Source organism: Dufourea novaeangliae, unplaced genomic scaffold, assembly GCF_001272555.1.
Source record: "Dufourea novaeangliae isolate 0120121106 unplaced genomic scaffold, ASM127255v1 scaffold80, whole genome shotgun sequence".
NCBI lineage: Eukaryota > Metazoa > Arthropoda > Insecta > Hymenoptera > Halictidae > Dufourea > Dufourea novaeangliae.
The window spans coordinates 705202-722924 of NW_015373962.1; the positions used below are offsets into that span (position 1 = coordinate 705202).

The 17723-nt window shown below is 35.9% G+C and overlaps 2 protein-coding genes across 2 annotated transcripts in view; one reads left to right on the forward strand and one right to left on the reverse strand.

Annotated features, from left to right (window-relative positions):
* LOC107186657 overlaps positions 1 to 15340 on the reverse strand; it is a 49417-nt gene extending 34077 nt beyond the window's left edge. Inside the window, 1 exon segment of the mRNA XM_015574580.1 lies at positions 15152 to 15340. Coding sequence (XP_015430066.1) covers positions 15152 to 15155 — 4 coding nt within the window. The 5' untranslated portion in view covers positions 15156 to 15340.
* The window catches only part of LOC107186656 (rab3 GTPase-activating protein catalytic subunit), a 58576-nt gene that overhangs the window by 37020 nt on the left and 3833 nt on the right, over positions 1 to 17723 (forward strand). The window lies entirely within an intron of this gene.

The following is a 17723-nucleotide window of genomic DNA, read 5'->3' on the forward strand; positions in this document are numbered from 1 at the left end:
TACTAAATTCTCCAGGCCCTCTCCCCCCGGAAACGAAAATCGAGCAAGTTACGTTTCATGAACGTAACGCGACGCCCCCGTGAGAACCGTCGCGAGAAGACAAAGGAGACCCGAAGGCGACGTAGAAACGCGCCCAGGAAAAACCGTGACACAATGACGAGGAAACGCGAGAGGAACGCCGTGCTAATTACCGGTTTCGAAAATACAGGAAAGAAACGAAAGAAATAAATAAAGCCGGACCCGGTATACAGGGTGTTGTTAAAAATGTGGGATACTTTCACAGGGTGGATTCTACATGCCGAACTAAGATGAAAATCAAGAATGACGAAATTGCGTACGAGGCTAAGTTATTAGTTAGAATTTGTCGAAAATACGGAAGGAACACACGTGCAATACGTCGTCTGGCGAGAAGGAATTATTCTACTGGAGACGCACGTTCTTCAACTGTTTCATAAGTTTAGGCAGCCGTCCATTTGAGAGTTACTCGCGCGAGTTGCACTCGAGAGTACTGTCACGTGGTGTATCCATTTGAGAGTAACTTCAACAGTTTTTACTCTCACATAGTCGCTAGAATGCCCGCCGAGAGTTTACTGTCTGACAGAACTCTCAGAATCGTGTCCACTAGACTCTCGTGTGTAGTGACTAGAGATTCCTCCGTGCCCGTCCGTTTTGCAGTTTGTTTTGAACTAAGCGTGACGTGAGATAGTGATTATGGAGGTGGAAAAACTGTCTGCTCTTGTAGATATAATATAATAATTAACCTTTAAATGCAATTTAAATTTTATTTTTCACACCAATTTTTCTTACCGGACATTATGTTTCTCGCGCAACAGTTCCCGCAGAAATACGAAATTGTTTTGTTCTCGACGAGCGACTTTGGGATATAAGATTATTGATTGTCGCTTTTTTTCATTCAACTGTTCCTATGTCAACTGTCTGTGTGTTTGTTGTATGTCGCGACAATACTCTCGAGCGCAACTCGCGCGAGAAACTCTCAAATACATAGACAGCTGCCTGTAGGGTATGCGTCCCAATACGGATGCTTTAATCCAGTTTGCGCAATCATGCGTTAATTAAAAAATACTGCTACATGAATTACATATTCTGAAAATCAACTTCTTTTGCTAAACAATTCCTTTTTATGAAGGAATTTTCTAAAATAAAAAATTAAATCTTTGTAATGTATTTCATTAAACAAAAACAGATGTTTTTGTCTGTATTACGGAGCTGTTTCAGTAGCTGCAGATGTATTTCGGTGCCACAGTTTCGAAGCCTGTCCACGTTCGGTACCCCTATTACGGTGTCTTTGAATGTCGCTCCTAACTTAGCTTTCATGAAGTAGGGCTATTTTCTTCCAAATATTGGTGAATTGTGGTAAATTATGTAATACAATAAAAAAACACGTAATTATGTAATAAATTTCATTAATGTAATATTTACTATAGTTCACTTTTGATTTAACGAAAATGAGGTTATGGGGAAAACCGACGGAGGTTCCGTATTACGGATAAGATTGAAAATCTGACGGTATTACAGAATTTACTTAAAAGGAAAAATGAAAATATTTGTAGGTGCTCAATTTATTTTTTTCTAATTACAATAAACCTTTTTAGGTTATAATATGCATTTTATACGGTGAAGATGCTGTTTATAATTGATGTATAAGAAATAGTTCAGTAAGCATTTCATAAGGTTCTGGACAAGAAATTCTATGAAATTACCAAAAACGTAATGCATACATTTTAATAAATATTTATAACATTATACCATGTTTAAATGTCGTTTTTTACTTTGAATCTTATTTGTTAATGATTAAATTTAATTAACAAATTTGTTTATGTTTATTTATACATGTATTTTTTCATAATGATTTTAAAACAGAGGCTCCATAATTGGGATCCATACCCTAGGTCTCTTCGTTTCATTTTCTTTCAATCACTAGTTTCACCAGGTCATCGATCGTGCCCGTGTAAAAGCCGAGAAACAGCTGTCGAGTAATATAATGTAGTATAACCGTATAACCCATCGCGTGAGACGTATTTCACGCGTATTTCGTCCGTATTTTTCAACAATTATTATATAAGTCGTAACATTGAATAATGCCCATCTGAACGCTTCAGATTTTTCACCTAGATCACATAAAAAAATATATCGTTTACTTGCAATGTGACTTGCATAAAATTTTCGTTAAAATAATGTTGGAAGTATTCGTTCTTCAGTATTCTCTTTGCAACGGTACAATCACAAGATATTCCTGCAAGGAAGATGAGAAATGAAGATTTGAAGGTCTTTTAGTTCAAGCGGATCTATGCAACTTGCAGAACTTGCTGCGCAAATTGATACAAGTGATGTGACGGTAATAAAAAAAATTTTCAAAGAAATCGGCAAACTCAAGAAACTCCAAAAATGGGTTCCTCAGGAAATGAAAAAACGGACATTTCATGTGTTACGACCTAATCACAACACGAATCGTAACACGGAAACAAAGTCTCAATCGCAAGCTCGTCATTCTTGATTTTCTTCTTGGTTTACCATATAGAATCCAACCACGTGAATGTGTATTCCCACATTTTTATTAGCACCGTGTAAAGCAATCGTTCTTTTATAACTGTGAATCGGAATGTCTCCTCTGCTCCAGTGCCTCTCGCGAGTCGTTAACCTGCTCGCGTACTTATATTCGAGACGCGCGTCGTTTCTCCGGCACCCGGTAGTCGTTGACATTACGTAAACACCTTCCCGCCATTAGATCCACGATTATCATCGTTGCGCGCCTTACCCACCTATGTAGTCTTCCTATTTGTTCCCGTTTTACTTAATTATCTGTTACCGCGGGTCACGGCGCTGCGTATCCATGTGCGCGCCCGGTGATTATGAAAGTGATGTTTAAACAAGATTTCAAAAATTCTTTCAATAATATTGAAATGTAGAATCGATACAGCATAAAATTAGAGAAAAACACTTTGTTTTTTGTGTTTTTTTTTTACTTACATCGCTTTTACAATCACCGGCACATAATGCGACTTTGTCATTTTAGAGGGAACGTCCCGAGAACACACATCGAAGGGATATTTACCTTTCATTGCTGAAGATTTTAGTACACACATGGGAACTTCGGTAACAGGAAAATTCAGTTTTTGTTCGTAACTTTACAAATTCTGTAGGGAACCTCAATAGACGTTTCAGGAGATTTTATCCTTTTTTTTTGCCACTTTTTGATTCTTCAGAATGAAAATATCCTTTAAAGATTAATGTATGTTTTCTTATTTTCCTGCATATTTTGAAAAATATAGTAGATAATAAAAGTTGTTACAGTAAGAATTTAATGGCCCTTCTGTGCTCCATAAAGTTGTACAATGAAATTGTTGAAATTGGGTTCATTCATTTATTTATACAACAAATTTAGAAAACAGAAAAGAATGTTTATAGCTGAATGGATGTTTCCTTTTTAAAGTACAGAAATGTGGTCCCCACGATTTGAAATTTGTATTTATAATATATAGTACATGTAATATTCATCATTTATTACGAAAGATCATTCGAAATTACTATACCTGTTTTCTGTAGACATAATAATAACGAGCTGTGTACATGAAATATGACAAACTTCAGTAACTTTTGCTTAACGCATTGAGTCGTTCCGTAATTCTATAGTCACTCTACTCTCTCATCGCGTGTGCCGTCATATGTCCGTAATTTAGTCTGTCTCTTTCTTCACGCCGTCCAGACTATCAAACATCCAAATCTGAAGCTTATTTTTCATACATCTCAAGGCGTTATTACAACCATTCTCCAAATATATGTAGAAACGATAAATTGTTACGCATCTTTTAAACGTGCTACCCAAATTATTCATAGTTGTACACTTTTTTTAATGTATGTTCTTACTTCTCCTTTTATACATTTTTTTAATTTGTTTGAAATTTTATTTTTGGTTAAAAACACAGCAAATATAGGAAAACAAGAAGTTATAAATAAATTATCTATAGAATTATTCAAAAACCTATTGTTTATGATACATTGTTAAAGTAAAAATATGTCCAACGCTCATTGAGTCATATGAGCTATTTATTTTTAAAGCCGTATAATTCCATTTTTCTTTATTTTCGAATATTTAATATTCTGCATTTTACCCTATTCAAAGATATTGTTAAATGCTAGTAAGCTCGTTTTATGCTTTTAAGATTCAGGACGTGTTTAATATACAAATTATGTGGCCATGTTTAATAATATTTTCTAAATAAAAAAGTGTTTTCCTTAACCGTTTACGGACTTGTACCACAATAAAAAATAATTGTCAAAAGCATAATCAATACCAAATTTAAATTTATATTTGCATTGAAGTAGACTTTTCTGAAATGTAATTCGAAAATATAAATAATAAATATCATAATAAAAACAATAATGGTACATTACTGAATGTAAAAATATATTCATTTGAGAATATGTTTTTTTTGAGAATTTTATTATAATGAGATTAATAAAAGAACAATCTGACGAAAATGAAAGTACAGGTGTAAGCATGAATAATAACTCTTACTCATATCCATTTTGCTTATAATTAGTAGAAAGTTTCATGAAATATTCGTAGTGAACAGGGGATATACATATAAGGCAATAAACTCATCATATCGTTATATTTAGCTGATGTAATATGTAGGTCTTGAATTTGCATAAAACGGCAATAATATGATTGTACTGAATTTTGTTGGCCTTCCTCGCCTTCGGGAAAAACCTAGAACATTAAGTTCCGTATTTTGTTCCATTGGTGTTTTGTATAACATTGTACTAACACACAATTTCTCCGTCAGTATTTTTCTGTCCTATTAACGGCCCCTCCGTGAACGACGGTAGCGAACGTATGAAATGAATGAAGTCATTGTTACATACGGACTTACGCCAGTTTCAAAGAAACAAAAACATGCAATTCCATTTAACAGCCAAACGTCTTTTGACCAATTCATGGGAATATTCTAGCTAAAATTAGCTTTAACTCACTTTTTTTTTCAAAATTGGACTTAAACCATTTTCAACAAAAAAAATCAGCGCGTATGAATATTGACTTTAATAATCCGAACCAACAAAAGAGTGATGAAAGAGGGAACCAGTGAATCTCTATTATACGAGACATCTTGTTATCCGAACCATTTTATTGGTCACCATTTGATAAACGAAGCTCATACTACTTTACAGGCGTACGAAATGAATTTGACCCGTTAATAACCGCCCAGGTAATCGGTCGATCGAAGTGTGAAACGGCAGGGTAAACCGGTGAATTTTTATCGATCCCGAGGCATGGCCGCAATTACGCCACCGGTCTCCTGGCGGAAGTCAAGAAGCGGTTCCGGAAATGAGAGCTCCGTCGTTCACGCTAAACTCAGTTTCCCTCGACCTTCCTGGGATGTGGGTTAGCAACTACTGACTCGGTTCACGTTCCACGGCTGTTTCGTTGGAAAATTTTTGCTTCCGCCTCATGCTCGACAGGACTGTTTCCCCCTTCTGTTTTTTCTTCTGCCAAGCGGCCGTTCCGCGATTAAGCGTTCGATATTTCGATTATTCGTTTCGAATCGATCATTAGAACGATTTTAAATACCAACGCTCTTTTTCCTATCATTGTTACTCATTCGTAGACTGGGAATTTTATGCATTTATCGCGCATACAGAATGGTTCAATCCCTTCCGAGGCTAACGGGACAATGCGTTCGAAGCTAACCTTCACTCCAGAATTCCATTGTTTATCTTTATAAATGAAATTTATGGAGAAAAAGATGTATTAGATGCACAGACTTCTTTATTATATACCAGACTGATTAATCCCCACATACTGCTTATATAAAATGTCATCAAATAGCATCTACTAAAGTATCTCATTCCAAAAACTTATATGTTTTTTGAGGACATTTTATACAAGTTAGCAGTCTAGTATAGAATAGAGAAGTCTGCGGGGTTAAGTAAGAAAGATTAGAATTATAGATTAGAATAACTGTATTACAAATAATGTATTAACTATATCTATCACTATGCTTCTGTGCATGTGCAGAATGAGATACTTTACATAGTATGCTTTTAGAGAGCATTTTATATAGCGGCACAAGTTTGTTCACGAAAAGCTGTCACTTCTTTTTGACAAAATTATTTACTAAAATGCGAATTTTGATTTTGAAATCGATTGATTCAAGAATGATTTCAGTGTATTATAGCCCGTAATATTACACTGACTTCATCGTTAAAAAATCTGTCTCGAAAGGGTTAAAACTCGATGCATTATGAAGTTCAACAAATCATGACGTAGCTTGCATATTACTTGGACCCTGATAGCATTTTTAATAAGATAAGTACGAAGTATGATACTACGTGACCCCATTTTCTATAAATTTCTGTACAAAAATCTGTATTTGCATATAATTCGGCGATCTATTCATTATGATATTAGGTCATCCAACGAGTAAAGAGTTCGTAACTATGTAAGTACGGCTTATTTTAATCTACTGACGAAGCGGCGATTTATTTACAAGTACGAATGGTGTTACTGCTCATTTATATGAAGTTATTTTTCTCTTTTAAAATAAAATGCAACAAATAAAAAATAGAAATAAAATTTTAATTGCATATAACTTTAGTATGCAAAGTTATTATATATTTCGGTAATTCCACAAATAATTTATTTCTAGTTCCTAAGTCGCAAAATAGGAGGTAAAATGAGCCAGAAAAATAAACTTATCGTATGTAATGATAAAAAATGCAGTTAAACACGTAGAATCGTCGATTTATGCAGATGACTCTAATAATTCGATCAGCTACCGTAAACTTTTTACTAGACTTTTCTTCACTTGGACCACGTGCCCACCGGTGGACATTGAAATACTGGCAACCCGTGCAAGCATACAAACGATTCATACTCAAACTAGTTGACGCAAGTCATTAGCGCAGCAGTGATCATTTAGCGTTCAATGTGTTAGACGCGTGTACACGCAATTACATCTCTAACACTCGGGAATACGGGAAACTTGTCTAACAAATAGCCGTTTCACTTTCCGTAATTCAATACAGTGTTCCCTGTTTTAATAAATATCCTTATTCAGAGAGATTCAGGTATAAGTGATACACATACACGGTCCGAACGCTGACACGATCGCGATTGATCTTGCCGCCTGACTTTGGCCATGACCATAGACTATTGAAGTATGACTATGGATTAATAGACATACAGTGAGTAAAAGAAGTATTCGTACACACTTTAAAACAGAACAACTTTTTTAAAATTAGACCAAGTGACTTGAGTTTCTTTGTGAAGTTAGATATAGACATTTATACACTGTATACATAGTCCTGATCTATGATTATCGCAGATTCGTTTAAAATAAGTTTGCAAGATAGTTGCAAAATGAAGCTGTTTAATTGCCAAAAACACTTCTGCTAAATTTTAGAGAAACACCACGCCAGAACGGCTAAACGTCATTGTTCATTTTTCATAAATTAAAAAAGTTTATTTTTTCAAGCATAAAGTCGACTTCTATGTTCAATACGGACATGTCATTTTGCAAAAAATTGAAAAACCAAAATCGGCTACAAGTATACCAGTTTTTTATCTACTTTATGAATAATTTTTCCTTTTTATTTCTGATATAAAACAACGAAAACAGGATGTTTACCGCAGACGCCTTTTTTGAAAAACTATCGTACGGAAACAGCTACCACGCTGTTGCTTCATAGAATTTTTTACTGAAAATGTGAAATTTTATACACAAAAGTATGTCCTTTCGAATGTACCTAATGTTCCTTTAGTAAAAAAATGTTTTCATCGTAAAAAATTCTTGAAAACCATCCTACTTTTTCCCCTCGTATGTGTATATAGCCCCTTAAATGACTCACCCTGTATATTTGGATTGAAGTCAAGGATTATTAAACAGCTGTGCATATGTATTATTATTCGCATTATTATTATTGCTGTTGTTATTGTTGTCGTTACTGTCATTATTGGGAACATTTACGCGAACAATTTCCAACGATCGGGGCCCCCGTTCCTGTCTCCATGAAACGGTATTCCGGTTTATTCACCCGTTTTCAGGGTTTCGCCGCGTAAAAGAGAAATCCTTCGTTCATTAACATTCACTTCTGCGGTTTATTTTCCTGAGTATGCGAAAAACTCGACCACGAAACGATCGTGCACCGACACGGCCCCGTGTATACCTTTCTCTAAACGGGATACATACTGTGTGCCGTGGCTGCAGTTCCAGCAACGCGGTGCGATTGGGGCCCAGCACAACGGACGGAATTGCGCCTAAACAAGTGGGTAAAATCCGGCGTGAAAAGGCTCGCGATAATTTTGCCAAGTGAAACGGAAAGAGAGTAAGACGTTCGGGGCTAAACGGTGGATTTCACATTCTGAACCGCGACGAGACGCGAGATCCGCTTAAGATGACCAACACCGATCTCTGCGTACACCCGCGAACAAACTCGGCTTCCACTAGGAGAAAAAGCAATATAGGGGTTAGGGCCTCCTACCACTTGGTAAATTTAATTCAAATACCCAAATAAATGTTAAATTGAATGTTAATTCGACATAAATTTCAATAATTCCCGAGACCAAGTGATAGAAGACCCTTCTCCTGCACTGCTTTTTCCCCTAGCGGAAGCCGAGTTTGCTCGTGAGGGTACATCGCGACTGTGGATCGAACGGGGAAACACTTAACAATCGGCAGTCAGTCCTGAAATAACAGTGAATTCTTTGACTGTTCACCTTTCTCTGTTCACGAGAGAACAATTGAGGAAGTCATTAGGAAAAACAAACGATCGTTGTGGTGTGTTTTGATTTTTGTGATAACAGATTTTAGCCAGGGATTGAGAACAGTTATGATATCGGTTTCAGTTCTTGAAACTGTTATGAGAACCGGAATAATGTGGACATTATTATATTACTGTTGCAGATCATATACAAGTTTGGAACTTTACAATTTTGCAAAAAGGTGCTCGATCCTTGTTTACAACGCGCAACCTAAATAGATTTAATCGATGGGACGAATCTTAGGAAACGATTTTATTTGGTTTAGAAGTCTCGAACTGAAAACCGTCGTGAGTTGTAAAATTATATATACTTGGCAACAGTAATATTGTTGCTGTACATTTGATTTACCCTAGAACACTTAGGATACACCCGGTTATTGAACAACGTGTCAAATTTTCGGGTATTAATATTAGGGTTAAATGTGCATTCGTTCCCTACATTTCTGAACGAGCGTCAAGGCCTACGTCGTCTCATAATTCAGTAATGAAGGTCATGGTCCGATAGTCTCGAGAAAGATTCTCGATGGGTCACCGAATTTTACGAATCAAGAAACTTCATGAATTCGTTACGTCTTGTCCACCGAGTAGCGTCTTCCGAAAAATCGATTCGAATGCAACAACAACGTCCTTCCCGGACGCGCAAGGCTAAAGATGTAGCCGTGAAAGAAGTTCGAGTTAATTGAAATAGAAGAACCGAGGCAGGAGAACACAGCAGTATGGTTCGATGGTCATGGCGAGCAGGCAACTGGGCAAGCGAACCAGTACCGCCACGCTCGTTGGACTCGCGCACGCGGAGGAAATCGTAGAAATTTCTTTGTAATAGCTGCCAGATAGGACGAGATTATCATACTCTATTTCTTCTGTAGTCCATTGCTCCGTCGAATGCAAATAATAATAATAATAACATCTATATTATACCAGAATAATAAAAAATACTTGACGATAGTAGTGTGTGCATATGCATACAGGGTGTTTGCTCTAAAATGAACCACAATTTTTCAGGCAATTCCGATGATCTGCCAAAGAAATATTTTGAACAAAAGTTAGGTCAGAGTTTGGCCTGCTACACATTTGGATGTTAAAAATTTCCAAAAAATTCTTTTTCAATAAAAAATCAAGGCCAGGTTGACCGAATGAAGAACTCTGAATTAAAATTCACAGAAATCCGACTTATTTTCAAGTGTATTGTTGTTCAATTCATTCTGGATGCATACAGGGTTTTCCATTAAGGCGAGATTTTTCATGAAGTTGATGATGTTTCTCAATGGTTCAATGAATGTGCTCTTTTCTTTTGTAAATCTGTCATCGGTAAACTTTGGCAATTTTAGGTAAAATACTATTTTATTTTCAAAATTCACATTTGATAAAAAATTCTTTCTGCGAAGATTTAGTGATTTTTACTATGCATATGTACAAAACATATACCTACATGGATGTAGGCATTTATTAGGCAACAGTTAACTTGCAATGTAGTGGAAAGACATAGTCTTAGTCCAAGTTGTTCTTCAGAAAATATCGCATTAATTCGTAAATGTATAACAAAAGACTTGACAACGTCAATTTCAGGACGTTCACAGCAAGTAAGTCTTTCAGAGATTACCAAATTGCGAATTACAAGGAGGGATTTATCCTTAAGATTGTATAAAATCCAAATGGCTTGAGAACTGAAGCCTATGTACAATAACTTTGTCACAAAAATATTTGTCAGGTCATGCAATTTCAAGGAACGGTGATGTCAATTGAGCATCGAGATCCTGCGATCTGACACCGTTGGACTTTTTCCTTTGGGGCTACGCGAAAGGGAAGGTGTCGTGAATCATCCGTGAACAATTGAACAGCTCAAAGACGTGATCCGAAGTGGCATAAAAGCATTGAGTTGCAATTATGCGAAAATGTTATAGAAAATTTTGATAAAAAAATGTTTGCCTGCAGAAAAACTCGTGGTGAACATTTATCATATATTGACTTCCATACATAATTCTCATTATTTCTAATAAATTCAAAATTTTCTAATAAATTCGGTATTTCATATAATAATAAAATCCTGTCTTAATGAAAGACTTTTTATATGTAGTTTCATTGGTAAACGAAATGGAGCCTCGTAAACGGTACAGATAGAATGATGACCACTGTTAAATAATTCTCATTCGTAAAAGTGTAACGAAACAAATTCAATACACGTCTAGATTGTTCCTAAACAATGATCGCTAAGCGCACATTTATTCGACCTAACATTCACGGTTTGTCTCAAAAGTTTGTGAACTGAAATTAAAACAGCAGTTTTCCGTAAAATAATAATGCTCTTCATCATCAACTATTAAAAAAAGTTTTCTTTTGAAGACTGTTCGCAGTAATTACAAAAACTCTGGAAATAACACTGATATTTCTTCTTCAAAATGGTGGAACGAACAACGATCGAAACTTTTGGCTTCACGGAACGTTTTGGTCATAAAACTTATTTCACAGTTTGATTATTCACCGGGTTCGTCCAATTCAGCTACATCAAACTAATTCCCGTTACGCGAATTAGAAAGGAAGACAAAGAAACGAAAATCCAAAATCATTTTGACATTCGCAGAGCTTCGACGACTGCTTTCTCGGCCATCTTGAAAAAGAATTACCAGAACTATTTCCAGTGTTTGCATAATTATCATGAAGAATATATCACTTGAGAAAGAAACTACTTTCATAAAAAGCATAAATATCGTACGAGAAATGACTGTTCTAACTTCAATTCGGACACATTCGGTACAAACCGTGTATTTTCCTACCCAAGGCTGTCCAGGTGAACAGCACTGTAACTGTAAAGCCTTAGTACTGACCGGGTGCAAGCAGCACACCGTGTATATCAAGTCTCGTATAGTACATGGTTCAAGGTCGGCCACTATACGCCGAAGACGATAACCATGATGTGCGCGCGTAGGAGCATTCACCCTTTGGAACTCGCTGGCTATAATAACTACGCTCGTCCCAGGTGCAACGGAGAGGTCCGGCGGATCTTCTACAAACCCATCCTCAACCGAAGCGCGCTCGTGCCCAACACCGATCGAGGAGGATCTTCTTCGACGAAGCCGATCGATCCTCGATCTTTTTCTTCATTTTACGCCGAGCAAACTTCGCTGGCAATATAGCCATAGACCGCTTGCTCGAATAAGTTCATTTAAAGCTCATTTCTGATTCATTTGTATTAAGTTGTTAACTAAGTTTCACTGCCAGCTCGTAGGACACACGGAATTTATATCTCGCGCCGATTTTCTGTTGTTTTTCAAAAATTAGGGCCATGCTTCTGTAACGAAATATGTCGACAGAGGTGCAATCCTGTAGCCAAGGAACATTTGTTGAGTATTATATCCGTTTTTGTAGTTTGTTGTTTTGTAATTTGAAGGAAACGGCAGCAGAAACATAACAATTTATCGAAGAAGTCTATGGTAATCAGTGGTGTTTTATCTTCTAGACACATGCGAGAGATGGTTTCGTCGATTCAAAAATAGCAATTTCGGCTCGAGAGACAAAAAACGCAGGTTGCACGACCAGAAGGAATAAAAACTGATGATTTGGAGGTGTTGTTGAAAAAACCGCGGTCTAATCAACTAATGAACTTGCATACCAACTTAGACTTGTTGAATGAAAATTTAAAAAAATTTTAACTGCAATCAATGCTTTACGGTAAAACAACCACAGAAATTAGTTAACGATTTAATCGAAATACATAACTTCGCGTCCATTTCTAATTCCTACTATATTCGTTACAATTTGTACACGCCTATAGTCAGGTCACCAACGACCCGCCAACAAACACAGTTACTGAATTCCTTGTACGTGTCTTGTTGTGGGTCACAATCAACCCGGCCACCGGCATCGATTGTCTATAGGTACCAGGGTTTCCCAAACTTTTTCTGCAATGGAACACTTAGCTTATTTTTTAGGTTGGGTAATTCCTACTAGCAAAAATTTTTTTAAAATGTTATTAAAACACATTATTTATTTAGTAATTATTTTTAAATATAAAACAATAATATTATATAAACATAAAAATATGAATAAATAAAGCACTTAATGACTTTGATAATAAAACCTTTCCAAATTGTCACTGAACACCTATTCAGGTTCAGCGGAACACAGTTTGGGAAACCCTGGTCTGTACTGTTGAGGTTGGTTGACATAGGAAGTCCCCTAATATATGGCGCCAGTTGCAAAGAGAAATTCTACAAAATACCATTTGCTTTGGGTACTTCGATCCAAAGTAAAAATAGCCTTCTGTTTGGAAAGAAGAAATTATATATGAAATCTTTGTGGAATCATTGAAAGTAATTTCGTTTAAATGAGAAAATTAAAGTTAGATGAAGTCTTATTTTTCTCTTTTATTATTTCTAGCTGATTATTTATTTGAAGTAAAAACTCGTACCGACACTGATGCAAATGCAATTGAAAAGTTGTATTAATCAGAGCAAGGAATTAAGAACACGTGTAGAAAATGAAGGAATTGCGGGAAAGATCAGATAGTTGGATTGAAAATGTTTTATGAATGCACAATCAGACTGGACGGTGTAATTCGACTGGTCGTTTCTAAACCGTATAATTGCACTGATAGAGGAAAGTTTTGAAAATATTCACAACACACGGTACACTTTACTATATTATTTACACAGTGTAAGTAATCAATATTTAATGAATAATAAATATATTAACAATAAATAAATAATAAGTATATATTATTTATATCATGTAAACAATAGTTATATGATGATCATATAATAATATTAAATATTATTATTTATATCTGTTATATATTATTTACTGTCTCATCGATGTACAGACGTCTAAAAAAATTTGTTTATTTACGTAATTTTATGAGATCAATCTAGTTCAGTTCTTAACGTGTTAGTGTACGATGACTGATGGACGGGAGTTGTAGCTGCAATAATTGCACTGGACAAAGATGATAATGGATTGTACATCATACAATGTTCGTTAAGCGAAAACCGGAAGGAAATTTCCTTTCTTATAAAACAATTGCTAAATCACGATACAAAACTTTATAAATTACACAGAAGATTATGATCTCCCACCATTTCAAGTAATGTTTCATCTTCTATTTTTCGAAGTAAGCTTCAAAATCTATCACATCTCAAATCAGTACATAACACAAACGAGAAGTTACATATAAGAGTTTCTCAATAAACTAATCAATAAACTTGTTGCAAACGTGTAGTACGAAAACGAGCTTCTTGTAGCAGAGAAAGCCGCAGTAGCTTATCTTGTATGATGAAAAAACATATTTGGATAAAAGTGCTTGACAAATTGTATGAAGAAACATATTTTGGATAAAAGTGCTTGAACATTCATATTTTCGGTGTAACTCGATTGATTTAATTGATGCTTCGTTCATCCATTTGAGAAATATCTTTTAAGAACGACAGTAGGACGAATGAATTTCCACCGAAGCAACAAAATGTTTCGCAGAGAAATGTTTCCAGTTTGGTTCTGCGTCGTTCTTTGATCTCACCGCTACTTCACGGTAACACGTGTCAAGATGTTTGTTTCTGCTTTCATGGACAATAAACAACATTCGGATTCATACTGGAACGTTTACTTAAATAAGAACCATGAACTAAAATATTCCTATTTGTTTATTTAATGGAGACGTAGCATTAAAATACCTTTCGCGTAATTCTGATGTCAGAAAGAATAATTCAAAGAACTGTTCTCATTTAACATTGATTTGTAAAACTGCTGCTTATTATTTACGTAAATATGTTAAAATACAGAGAAATTATGAAACAAGAAAGTTCTTAATTTTCCTGTAACAAATCAAGGTTTAGTTATTTCTGATCCTTATTAATAATTTTATTTTGCCCAACATATCACAAACACGTTATAATAATAGTAAAAATGGAAGCTGAAATCGGACGATGTAGCATCAATACCACATTTCCCTATTTACTTGGTCAATCACTACACCCACCACTAGATCGGCAAAAATCCGTTCTTAATAAACCTGTTGAGTACCACAATTCATAGCCAAATATAAAAAAAACACACTTCACTCGATCTGTCAGACAGATCTCACCGACAAAAATGTTGACTCTTATACTGCTACATGATTCATCATTCTACTGGAATCAATCGATGACTACCATATAAAGAGATCTCGAGAAATTGTCGCATTTACTCATAATTTTAATAATAAAAAAACTACTCGTTATCACATTATGAAAAAGGCAGATCTATGTCTTGGTTTGCATAATTGTATACGTACAATCTCGTCCTTATGTTTCTCGAGACCGTAAAAACAAGGATACGATCGGTCGGTCGGTGGGAAAATATGTTACGGAGAAAATAATTTCGATGTCGTATGAAAATTACTCACTCATATTTGCGGCGGTTCGTTTAGAGCCAGTTTGAACCCATGACGCGTTCCAGTTACGAAATTCGATCCCAGCTCGGAGGAACAGAGATCACGGGTTTAGAGGCGCGAGAAAAAGCGTTGGAAACGGGTCCCCCCGTCCGTTTGTTCCACGAAATCGTTCGGATTCGTGTACCGAAGGTGCGCGAGCGAGGAATGAGAGACGGCAACAACAACTATGGTTCGCCGTCGTCGACGTGTTTTACGCGACGAAATATCCACAACGAGTGTTTTCAAGGAGATCGATAGAAGTCGACGGCACCTTCGAAACTGGGAACGGGAACCGTTAACTTGGTCTCGGTCGCATCGGCATCACGGACTCGGACTAGACTGCAAGAATTCGCTGGCGTTCGACCCCCTCTAGAATCCTGTCCCGTCTCGTGCGGTCTCCCGTACCGGTACATGCCGTGGTAGGGCGAAGACGGACAGAACACGACTTCGGAAACGAGTCCCCTGGAGTCCCCTCGATCGTTTCATCGACCGTGAACTATCGAACCAGTGTCCCGATTTTTCAGACAGATTCGACAGGTCCTGGCTACAATGCGCCTCGTAGTAAATCTGTTTAAAAGTTCTCATTTTTTTTAGCGAAATGTATGTATTGTTGAAGGACTTAATTTTCTATCATGGGTAGTTTATTAATATCTTTAAGCGTCGAATTATTTAAACGTAGAAGTACTTAACCTACAATTCTCCTGCAAGCTCGTAAGATGATTGTGCAGAAGTTTCGTCCAGTATTACGTAGAATTGTTTGTTTGAATTTTCAAAGCCCGGTGGAAACATTGTTATGTAGTTATTAACGTCCGGACCACCACTTTTGAATTGTTTAAAGCAGTTTTTCAGTCACGAGGAGATGGAAGAACCTCGATCGAGTTTGTCTTATCGAAATCTCGATCGAATTCGTCTTATACGCGTTCGACATCCTTCGATTCCTGGCGCACGATGAAAAAACTTTAAAAGGGTGCTCAGTACATGGATTTTTCTTCTTTCTTTTAAGAAATAAGGCGAAAACGTTTGGTGTTCACGACACGTGCATGAGTGTTCTACAATGTAGAAGATGATTTTTCGATTTACTTGATCACCAAACATACTCCTTATTGGTACTGGTTAAGACCACATTGACTGTGTAAGTTCAAAAAGTACCGTCCTTCAAGGAATTTATTTTGCAGTTACTCGGTAAGAATAGATAGTTGAAAAATTCACAAGAATTTTTCTGTGATTCCGTACCTGAGAACAATATGACGGTCGAGAAATTTCCAAATAAACAGATTCCTGAAATCAAATTCTATTAATGGAATGTTAACTAATTGCCTATCGACTGATAGCATTGTGCTTTTTATTAAAAACCAAAATGACCACGTTCTGAGTAATAAGTTTATATTTTACACGAAGAAAGACAATTTTATTTATTCATAAGTTAAGAAAAAATTGAAGTGTTGAAAAAATTCAGCTTCGTGTATATTGTACTAAAATTTCATATTATATTAACAGATTAACACAATCTTAAATACATTATAGATATTTTAATTATTACATATGTTTGCTATCATTTTAACACGGAAACTGATAAATTCGAAAAATATACGAAACTATTAATAATTTTGACAAACCGTTACCTTTAAGGAACTATTATAAGAAAACATTCGAAATAAAAATAATAAAATACAAATGAATTAAAAAATTTTCTGTTATATAGTTCCTATTAACACTTAAGTAACTGACAAAGTTGGGTTCGATTACTTATTTTCCTTCGACTGAGACAGATATACTTCGTTACTATAATTTAATGTTTCCCGATGTTATAAATTTTCCATTTTCGACACTTAAGGTTCCTATGGCCGGATTATCGGCGACCCATCAATGAACACAGTCACCGAACTATTTGTGCACCGATGAAACAAATATCATCTTATATGTGTGCGTGCCTGTGGTATCTTATTATGGGTCACGATCAACTCACCCGCTAGCTTTGTCGGTCCATAACTCCGAGTGTTAAGCGTTGTGAATGCCAAACTCCAATCTAAACTATTTAGCTTATACGGTATACAGTACCACGTATAAATATTCGAAACCCTGGATTGTTTTTGGAAAACACAAAAAACTTTCTGTTCATTATACTACCGGTCGTTTCTTTCTTGTTGACGATATTCCACACACTGGTCTTCGATATCTTTCGTTTAGTTGCAATATCACCGACCGAATAGCCTTCACCACGAAGACTACACATTACAGAATGTTTATCAGTTGAAATCTCTGCAACTTTCGGAATTCTCAACACGTTAGGGCGAATGATGTTTCGCCAAGGGACGATTATTAAGAAAAAGGTGAATTTCATATTTATAAGACTCATGATAAGGACGTGGTTCTCAAAAAAGATTAAAATGAAAAATATTTCTCTAGTACATTATGGTTAATGAATACGAAATTAGAGGAAAACCCAAATTGTTCATAATAATCACAAGACGGTCTACTGATGGCACATTAAGATTCTTGTTTTATTATACATTTATGACAAGCCGCTGACAAAAACGATGGGCCT